Source organism: Nicotiana sylvestris, chromosome 3, assembly GCF_000393655.2.
Source record: "Nicotiana sylvestris chromosome 3, ASM39365v2, whole genome shotgun sequence".
Classification (NCBI taxonomy): domain Eukaryota; kingdom Viridiplantae; phylum Streptophyta; class Magnoliopsida; order Solanales; family Solanaceae; genus Nicotiana; species Nicotiana sylvestris.
Window position 1 is genome coordinate 203,440,508 of NC_091059.1, and position 11,312 is coordinate 203,451,819.

An 11,312-nucleotide genomic window follows, 5' to 3' on the forward strand; every position below is an offset into this window, starting at 1 on the left:
ACATACAGTGCACATAAACATCATGACTCATACACAATTAAGGTCTAAATTAAGATCCTAAGCATGGTATCTAAGTGATAACAGTAGAACCAGATTTATTGCATGACTCAGAAAAGAAGTCCGAATCAGGCTTGCCTACTGATTAAGCAGCATACATAAAAAACATGTTTCTAGTTTTGACAAATTTAGCACCTAAGGCTTGCCTAAGTGTAAAACAGTGTTCTAGTTATCATAGTTACTTAGAGAAGACTTTTGAATTGTATCGTTATTCTAAATGTTCAAAATTTCGGAATTATCGCTAACACTAGATATGCCTAAGGGAATGTGAATGCGATCCTAAAGGCATGATATCTAATGCACAAAAATGCAGAATAAGGTATATGCAGGACCTGAGCAGGATTTCTAAATGCATAAGTATTACATACTTTCATAATATGCAGAAGATATGGAAATGACCTATTTATTAGCATTGTTTTTATCCTAAGGAAGGATCTCTAAGTGTACGTGGTAGCGCATAACATAATGGTAGTAGCAAATTTTAACACATGATTTTGTAAGTATGCACATGCTGAAACAATAAACATGGAGACCTAAAAGCATGATTTCTAATGCGTGTATGAATCCTAAGCATGGTTTCTACTGCGCAGTTACGAATATGAACCTAATAACATGTTTCCTACCCTTAGCAACTATAGCATGCATATTTACCCTATCCCTTTTCACTAGCCACCCCAATACTTGTTTACAACAGGTTATTACAGACCAACGTGGAAATGAATTACATAAGTAGAAATGAAAACTGAGAAGTTACACTATAGAGAGCCTGATTAGGACTTCCTCCCTCAGTTATGTAATAAATCACCTCAAGTGCCAAGATTGTTCCATAGTCTTTCTCATATCTGGGTGTGTTAGAGTTCCTTAAGGACCTCAAGGGATCTCGAACAGTGCTCACACCCAGACTACATAGCCAAGACAGAGTAACTGCAGTGTGGAAAGGCCAGCTTTTATGTGTCCAAGTTCAGAGGGAGCTCCAGGGTCCCAAGGCAAGGCTCACATAAAAGGGGCAGAACCTAGTGGTCTAAGAGTACATGTGAAAGTGATTGACATAGATTTAAAAGAGTTGAGTTGGAAACAACATGTTTGAAATAAGTTTTGGAAAAAAGCAATAGAAGAGTTTGCCTTAGGGAAAACAGTTTTGAAAGGAGAAGGGAACAGGAGCAACAACAACTTGGAATAAGCCAGCACACACATAACAAATTCAAAGAATAGTATCATCTCAACATTTACAATCAGGGAAGTAAGGGGTTAGGGACATAGAGGGCCCAAATCAGAAACACGTAAACATGGCTGAGAAGAGATGCATATAGACCAGTAAGTACAAAGAACAAGTAGAACTGATTGGCCTTCAGGACACAAACAATTACTACTTCAAAGTGTTAACAAGGGAATCATGCTTGAAATTAGAATAGTAATAAGACATAGTAGTTATGTTGAGGACATGGGCCTACATGATTAGTCATGCCACTTAGTGTTAATCAAGTACATTAGGAGTCTATGATACTAATGATATACTAGTTGAGGGAAATAAACAAAACTCAATTAGACATGCTGATTACACTTGAACAAGAGAGGGCAAAACTTAAACATGCTGACTAAAGCAGTACACAAAAAGGGCAATTAAACACATGAGCCATTGAATTAGTGCAGAATGAGACATGGATTAACAGACAAGGAGCACATAGAGTTGAGTTTCAGAATTGAACTAGGAACATACCAGTTAAGGAAGCAAAGTGCAGAAAGTAAAGCAAGTAGTGTCCCACGGTCTAGCCTTGGCTTTCAGCCGGCTTGACAAGCAGTTAGCACAAGTAGCAAAGAGAGAAGAGAGAGTATTTTGCATATATATGCATATATATACTATTTTGAAGGTATTTTGCATAATTAAAATATATAGAGAAAAATTGGGTATCAACACTGATTAGCCTAATTATCTAGAGTTTTATTTGTTTACTGAAGTAATTTACTGATTTCTGTTTGTTTCCCTTAATCCTGAGGCTCTTAATTTACATCTCTTGTCTATTTATGAGTTAACTGACTTTTAATTGGTCTTTAATTACCTATGATTGCCTTATTCGTGTGATTGATTACATGATTTATGGTCTCTAACCCTAACTGACTGTTAAACCCACTCCTTGCCTTATTTGAAACTCAATCCGAGTCATTTATGGGAATAATTCCTTGATTTTATTTCCCTTGTAAAGATTGATTGATTATTTGATTACTTCCTTTACCTTATTTACAATATTTACCTACCTCGCCTTAATAAGCTATCTACATGATTTTGTGGATTCTTACTTATTCCTTTACATGGTATGATTGGGAGTCTTTCCTTAATTAGACCCATGTTATTACCGTTTGATCAATTACCCCTAATTAAAGAGTCTTTCTGATTTTATGTGATTGGAGTCTGTGATCCTATGATTTCCTTAATTGACTGAATGCTGATTTCTTTACCTTATTTTGGATCTACTCTTGAACTGCTATATAAGCATTCTCATCCTGCTCCATTCAGAACACGAACATGCAGTTTTAGAATACACACACATACATTCAAAACTCTCTCTTCTGTCTTTGCTACTTGTGCTAACTATTGGTCTAGTCGGCTGAAAGCCAAGGCTAGATAGAGGAATTGCACCTGTTTTTTTTTACATTCTGCATTTTCTTCTTTAATTGGTATGTCTCTAGTTAAATTTTGAAACTCAACTTTATGTGTTCCATGTCTATACATCTATGCTTGTTCCTGTACTAGTTACTCAATTTGTTTCCATGTTTACTGCTTTAGTCAGTATGTTTAAATTCTGCCTTCTCTTGTCAAATATGTAGTTAGCATGCCTAAGTCTCACTTGATTGTTTGATATTCTACCAACATTTTTATTCAGCCCATGTTTACTCTCTTTAATTGGTGTAATCATGTTGATAATTTAGTTGTCTAGTGTACTTGGTTGATCCTAATGAGCACACACTTTGTCTTTAACATGACTATGTCTTAATTGCTTCTTATCATGACTAGTTTGTTAAGTCTCTGAACTATTGGACTCATGTTTGTTCTGTATAGTTGTTTCTCCATATGCTCCCCTAGACCCTGTTGTATGTTTGAATTCTCTATGTCCCAACCCCCCTTGACCCCTATTTGTAAAGTTGATTGCTGAATGATTGTGATTCTAAGCATTCTAAGTCTGTGTGGTTGCTCTTCTCAGAATTGATCTCAAAACTACTTTTCACTCTTAGTATTTTCTCTAAACTGTGTCTATTCCTGAAAACCTTTTTCACTCCTTAAAGTTTATTTCAACTTTATTTTATGTAAAGCACTCTCACTTCTACTCTTAGATTGTTTAAGTTCTGCCCCTCTGGTGTGGGTACTGCTTAGGGATCCCTAAGATCCCTCTGACCTATAGCATACTAGGGCTGACCCTTACACACTGCACATAATCAATCCTCTACTTGAGATAGGTCTTGGTATGATCACTGCCCGGGATCCCTGAGATCCTTAGGGAACTCTGACACACCAAGACACACTATTGGCTGTGAGATCTTTGGCTTCTGAGACTGTGTTGAAGGCCTGACATCCCCAGGTTTACTTTGGGCTTGATTTAGGCTCTCTATAGTATAGTTTCATTTACTTATGTAATTCATTTGATTCTGGTCTATAATAACATTATTTGTAAATAGATATTGGGGCAATTAGTAAAAAAAAAGTGGGGTTCATGCATGATTTTTGTAGAAACCAGGTAGAAATCATGCTTTTAGGTTCATATATATGATCTGCAGTAGAAATCATGCTCTTAGGTTTATATGAATTTCCTGCTTTGGGTTGATATTGTGATAGAAATCATGCTTTAGGTCTATATGCTATGTTACTTGCATTAGAAATATGTCATAGGTCTATTTTTTTTGCATTAGAAATCATGCCTTAGGATGTTCATGTTTAATGCCTTTGCATATTAGAAAACATGTTATAGTTCATCACTTCATTTCTTATTTTGCATAAGTTGTTATCACCTGTAAATCCTGTCATTAAACTATTGCTGTAATCACGCTTGATAAAATGGCCATCTAGAAATTCTGCCTTAGGACTCTGTTTGCATTTGCTTAAGATCGCATCTATGTTGTTTAAATGAATATCTGTCTGAATAAAAGGCTTTAAAATGAACCAACATAGATATTATGTTCTAATATAAACATGCATGAAATCAGTTCTGTAACATTAATCACCTAATTCAGTATGCCTCTAGGATTGAATGACTTCAAGTTGTCTTAGCCAATTCCCAGAATTATAATTGTATACAGACTCACGCCTAGGCAAGCCTTAGGTAATTAATGGTCTTATAACTATGAAATTGGGTTCTGTTTATGTGTGAAATTGTCTAGGTTTAACAGGCTATAAAATCAATAGGCAAGCTAATTAGAGTTCTGCCACTTCGTTCTTAAACAAATACTGCATATTATGTGTTTGTGATGCTCATCTAGATATCATGTTCTAGGGCCTTCTGAATTTCTTTAAAATTAGTTGTTTGAGATGTGTTATGTATCTGTTTATGTATTGAGGCAAATATGAGCCCCTAATTGCTTCCCTATTTGACAGTCCTACGTGTTCTTTGTTGTCGCTTAGATTTTACCTTTTAAATACCTTAGGAGTGTCTACAATTGCTTAAGTATAGAGGTCCCAAACTCCTCCTGGACCACAAGGAAAGGACGGGTAAAACACGCTTAGAGTTTGTTAATTAAACTCGCTTATATAACCACTAAAGGGAGGGTAATGGGTAGTAAAAATATGTGATGACATGTGCGCTAATGTCACGTGTAGCCCCTCTAGTTGAGGAGGATTACCGGGCATTGCACAGATTGATCCTATAGGCTAACCAACTTAGGACTTCCCTTACTTAATTTATGTACGTATGCTTAGACTGTCCAAACTTCTTTAATTTAAGTATGTGTGCTTAGACTGTCTAAAATCTATATATGTGTGCTTGGACCATCTAAACTTCATTGATTATATATGTGTGCTTAGACTGTATAAACTTCCCTTATTTGCAAATGGGTGCTTAGACTCTTTACCTATTAATGACTAATTCACATAACTACGTTCGGTCAGGACCTACTATTGTGGACCGCGAGGGGTGCCTAACACCTTCCCCTCAAGGTTATTTCGAGCCCTTACCCTAATCTCTAGTAATGCAAACTAGTTACATGAGCTAATTGAACTAGGTGCCTTGACACACCTTAATCCGTTAGGTGGCGACTCTTCAAATACCCAATTCCCAAAAGGAAACGAGTTGTTCCCAATGAATGTCGAAACCCGGACTCCGCGAAGGAAAAAGGGGGTGTGACACATCACTTCTAGGGGCAGTAGTTTGTAATGCCCTTTGAAGTTGAACCACCTCTTTGTGTAGTTCTTCCTTTTCCTTGCGTACCAAGGCCATTTCTGCAATGTAGTTTCATGCCTCGCCGCATAATCTGCCTCCAAACATGCCATTCTCGCAAGAACAGAAGAATCACCATCTACTTCAAGAGCCTGCCCAACGAGTGTTTCCAACTTCTCCACCCTTTGACACAATTGAACATTTGTTCCACCAGCCATGTTCTCAAATAGCACCATGAAATATACCACTGCCACAAACCTTGTTCCGCTCTAATACCAATATTCACATGGGCGTTTTCGGTCAGTCCAAAGTCACACCCACACGGCAGTCAAGTTGCGCACTTGACTCAGCCTTTCCCAACACTTAGCCAAATTTTCAACAAGTTTGTCCTTAACAAATTTTTTGCAACAAATCAGAAAGAACAAAAGATAATACGGGAAAATCCCAACCCTTATATTAATTTCGAAAATATACAAAGGAACCCTCACTTGCTATGAACACAAGTCGTTCTTAGCCAACACTAAGACCTAACCAAGCCTAGCCTTAGTCCCTTTTGAAACACTTTGAAACCCTCACGTTTCACTCTTGTTACCCACATATAATTTCACACGAAATTGCACACTTAAAATCTGACTAAGTCCAAAGGCCCTATTTATGAAACATAGGCAACCTTTAGGACTTGACAACATATTGACACTTGTTGTCTACAACTTTTTCCACTTGTTGGGCTAAGACTAAATTAGTTCCTAACTTGTAGTTGACATCCCCAACTACTTAGGCCATGTTATGAATGAAATTATAATGGATACAAGTATAAATTAGTCATGGGTACAAGAGGTTATGAAAAGGTAACCGCCAAACTACTTTGGCATGTGCCTTGCATGTGCCATTTTGAATTGGCTAGCTGATTCACTCCCAAGGCTGGCATTGCACAAACTACTTTGGCATGTGCCAATGCATTTCCAGCAATCCACCGCCCATATCATTGGTATGCTATGGAATTGTTCAAACTATCATTTGGATCAAGGAGAGCTTATAATCACGTCTCAAGTCAAAATTCACTTAGGATTTCGCCTCAACAAACATTCAGGGCAAGTTCTAGACCAATGGCTCGGGACTTGGATTTGCAATTCAATTACTCACCACACAAGCTAAGGGATTGATAAAGACATAGAGTCGGGGGCCCACAACGACCTTAGATACGATTTGAGCACACAATGGTCCCGAAAAACCACTTGATGATTATTGGTCAACACAAGAGTCTCAAGGTCACGACTTTCACCATCCTAAACACAACAACTTGTTTTTGATCATGAGATCAAAAGCAAATGTGCTAGGCCTAAGTGAAGCTTTGCTTGAGGTATCCTTAACTACAAACTACTAAAAACAAAAAGGAAAATGGACTCAAACCCTTAAGAAGGTTGTCACGCCATCCATCATTGGGAAGAGCCACCCGGTTCACACAACACTCTACCTTTGGAAAGAACCGTGGCATTAAGAAAACCAAAGGCTTATTGAAAACGTCCAAAGCAAAACAAAAAGCTACGAACATAAATAAGAAGCTAAAAATGAAAAAATTTGCGAAAAATAGCATGAATATATACAAGAGGGGATTTGAATATACAATGGATGAGATGAATTTATACAATGTGATATAACTTTATATACAAACCCAAAGTAAAATAAAAGTGCAATAAATGTAATTAAATATCAAATTATATACAGATCAAAGATGAAAAATCAAGAAAGAATAAAAATGTAACAATATATATACAGTCATCCATCAAATGAATAGTAGGGTCTACCCCCTCAAATGAAAGCTGGCATTGTCTCCAATGCCAACTAGTCTAAATTAGCACAAAAAAGATAGAGAAAAAGGATATAAAAGACTCCCTAAGCCATGTCTTTCTGCATAGGATCATGAGTGGTCCTTGGGTCCTCTGTGTGCTCGGGAACCTCAGACTGGTTCCCGTGGTCTACTCCTCTGCTACTGGGACCTGGGCCTGAACCTCGACAGGCTCTGGAATTGGTACATCCTGTGGCTGACTGGAGGAAGTCTCCGGTGGGTCTGCCAACTAGATGATAGCATCATCAGCTCGAGGAATCATCCTCCTCCTCTTCGGAGGCCTCTGTGTCTGCTCCTACTGTGGCTGAGCTGCTGGGACTGGGTCCTCGAGCAATAAGTCTAAAGGCATTTGATATGCCTTCAGTCTGTCAACATCTGCACGCAGCTCCTTCACAGACTCCTTAGAGGCCCGTGTCTTCCGCAGCTTCTTGTGCTCCCGAGCAATCTCCTTGAGGGCCTTGTTATGTAATTCAAATGCCTTTGAGAGCGCAACCTAAGTGTCAAAGAGCTTCTTCTGATTGTCAAGTATCTCATTGAGTGCATCCTCTATTAACTGGGGCACGTATGGGGCTGGGGGGGCGACTGAGCCTCACAGTGGTAGTCAAGATGGACAACTTGGATGAGGCAGTCTGCATCCAGCTGTTGATACTCAGAAGTGCCTGGCTCAGACGGTGGGCAGTAATAGGATGAGCCCGTGAAGATGGGACCTCCGGGCCCACTGATGTGGATGGATCGGCAGGAATAGCTGTGGATGAAGAAGGTCTGGGAGGGATGTCAGCAAAAGTGTAGGTAGACTTAGCAGGGACCTCTACCACAACTAGCTCTTCAGACTTGCTAGTTGGGGCAGAAGCAGGAGCTTTGTAGTTCTTGCTCTTGGGGTTGTCATCCCCCTTCATGTTATACCTGGAAAATGAGGTTGTCACCTTGACCTTGATGTCATATGGCCTCTTGTCCACTTCTAGGTCCCGGAAGTACGTTGTGAAGAAACTGGGAAAGGATAGTTCCGGTCATGCTCCGCTCCCACTATAGTGATAATCTGGGACACCATATTCCCCATGTTGATGGGGTACCCTGCCATGATAGAAGCTACTAACACAGCCCGGTGAAGAGGAAGGGTGTTGTCATGAGTGGCAGGGTCCAACCAGTTGCAAACAAAAGTCTCCCATCCCCTCGCTTTAAAGTTCAAAGTCTTTCTCAATATTTTGAGCCCAGCAGTCAACCAATCGGGGACGGTACATGGGATTGCCAGGTATTGTGCTAGCCATGGATGGACCTCCTCACCCATCTCCATCTTCTCCATATACAGAGTCTCATCCTCCTCATTGAAGCCCAGATATTTATTAATCGACTTCCCATCAAATAACACCTTGAGGTTCCGAACCTTGGTCACTTTGGAGCCCTTTTTGATGTGGGCTACATTGCAATAAAACTCCTTGACCAAGTGTTCGTTGGCGTCCACACAAGCATCTAGGAAGTTCTCCCAACCCACTATGGTTCTAAATTGTCTTTGCACATTGGGGTTGTGGGGTAGTAGGTCTCTATCTATGAAGCTCCTCTCCGGAATCAATTTTCTCACCGGCCACCACTCCCGAAACTTATGGTATGCTACCTCACTTACAAATCTATCTTCCCAAGCTTCGGGTTTCCTAGTTCTAGAAACGCCTCCCACTTGAGGCCCACCACCTTCAGCTACTCCCTCATCTCCCTGTATATCCTCCTCACCTCCTTCTGCACCCTCCCTGGATAATGAAGTTTTGGGAGAGGTGGAGTATTCCCCACTACCAACACCTAAGCCCTCAGACGACCCAGAAGAAATGTTCACAGATGCTTAGGCAGCGGGGTAAGAGGGAGGAGTGTCTCTGTGTCTGGCCCTCTCCGGATACAGGATGTATTCTGGGATTGAGTCCGAAGAGATCTCCCGAGAAGGCTCGTACTCACTCATCAACATGTCAATGGCTCTGTCAGCCGCTTTTATGGCCTTCCTCATGTTCTTGATGTTTTGCCTAGCTTGGGGAGTGAGTTTGACCATTTTTTGTTTTCCACCCCAGGAGGATTCACCTCTGCCGGGTTGTTTCGAGCCTTTTCCTCGTTGTTTAACCATAGCCTACAATCACGATCAAATGAACTCGTTAATATCATTGCAGCAGTTGAAAGCAGTATTACACAATGAGTTGCAGATCAGGCATGAAGAATTGCAGATAGTGGTAGAAACTAGCCCAGTGCGGACTGCATAAAATGGAGTGCGGTCGCACAGGGTCAGTGCGGACCGCACAAAATTGACCGTGGTCCACACAGGGGTGGGGTTCAGAATACCCACCCTCTGTATCTTGATAGTGCGGATCGTACAAAACAATATTGTAGCGGCACAGGGGCCAGTACGGACCGCACAAAATGGAGTGCGACCGCACTGCCCAAAGTTCAGCTTCCCAGAAGTTCTTCAGCGCGATCCACACAAAATGGTACTGCGGATCACACAAGGGCACCGCAGATCGCACTAAAATGACCGCGGTCTGCATTGAGTGCCCAGATATGGCACTGAGCTAGGGTTCATGAAATTTTTCTTTTAAGTCCAATTTTTGCACCTAATAGGTGTTGCTAAGTGATTACCCAATCCATTAAGCTAACTAATTCCACATGAATCAAAATTTAAACTAACCTGACTTAGCAGTTAAGAAAAAATGAAAGGAAGAAGAAATAGCAGCTAAGAAAACGAAAATTAAATGAAATTGACAAAATTAAACAAGTAAGAAAAGATTATGGTACCAAATTATGAGATGAATTGAAGCAAATAAGTTCCAACAAGTAATTACGAGCAAGTAAGGGTAGCGAACAGTGATTATACTCTCTGAGATTTCAAATTTGCGAAAAGTGTAAAAGGGAGCCCTTAGGGTCTATTTATAGAAAAGCCCCCGGGGCCCATTCTCACCAACCAGTGTGGACCGCACAAAATGGACCGCGGTCCGCAGTGCACAGTTATGTTCAAACCTGAGAAGGCAATGCTCTATGTGCTGCACAGAATAGACTGCGGCCACAGAGGTCCAGTGCGGACCGCACAAAATGTAGTGTGTCCGCACTGGCAAACTTCAGAGAGGTCTCGATTCACCCTTTACCAGTGCGGACCACACAAAATGTAGTGTGCCGCACTGGCAACTTCAGAGACCTGTGCATATTTCCACCTTTTCTTACACTGCATCAACACAACCCTGTAACATCTCACAACCAATTAGTCCAAAAATCAGTCCTACACTACAAAGAAAATCAAAGAAAACAAGAAGAAAAACATATGGGTTGCCTCCCATAAAGCGCCCGATTTAACGTCGCGACACGACGCAGGTTACCATCACATCATTTGAAGTGAAGAAGTGCCACCACGTGGCTGTCATCAATTTTCCCAAGATAATGCTTGACCCGATGCCCGTTAACTATGAAGACTTCACCATTTTTATTTTTCAAATCAAGAGCACCAAAAGGGTTCACAAACACAACTTCAAATGGTCCACTCCATATGGATTTGAGCTTTCCTGGAAACAGACATAACTGGGAGTTGAACAAGAGAACCAAATCGCCTACTTTGAACTCCTTTCCATGAGCATATTTTTCATGAATGTACTTCATCTTGTCCTTATACAAGGACGAACTGGAGTAGGCATGGAATCTAAATTCATCGAGTTCATTGAGCTGCTCTGCACGAAGATTGGCTGCAACATCCCATTCAAGATTCAACTTCCTCAAAACCCATATGGCCGTGTGCTCTAACTCAACCGGAAGATGGAAAGCTTTCCCAAACACCAACCAATACGGAGACATACCAATCAGAGTTCTGTAAGTCATCCGATAAGCCCATAGAGTGTCATCCAACTTCTTCGACCAATCGGTCCTATTTTCATTGACCGTATTTGACAATATGCTTTTGATTTCCCGGTTGGAGACTTCCACTTGACCACTTGCTTGAGGGTGATATGGGGTAGAAACTTTGTGATTGACACCGTACTTAGAAAGCAATGTGTCGAAAGCTTTATTGCAAAAATGAGATCCCCCATCACTAATAA

The 11,312-nt window shown here is 40.5% G+C and overlaps 1 protein-coding gene across 1 annotated transcript; it reads right to left on the reverse strand.

Annotated features, from left to right (window-relative positions):
• Positions 1 to 10,608: 10,608 nt before the first annotated feature.
• LOC138888588 (uncharacterized) lies at positions 10,609 to 11,094 on the reverse strand. Its single transcript, XM_070170477.1, has one exon. It carries the CDS (start codon positions 11,092 to 11,094, stop codon positions 10,609 to 10,611), a length of 486 nt encoding a protein of 161 aa, XP_070026578.1.
• Positions 11,095 to 11,312: the final 218 nt, after the last annotated feature.

What these genes read in the sequence shown, in the direction of transcription:
- LOC138888588 (XM_070170477.1), bottom strand. Translation starts at nt 11,094, where the DNA reads ATGACTTACAGAACTCTGATTGGTATGTCTCCGTATTGGTTGGTGTTT.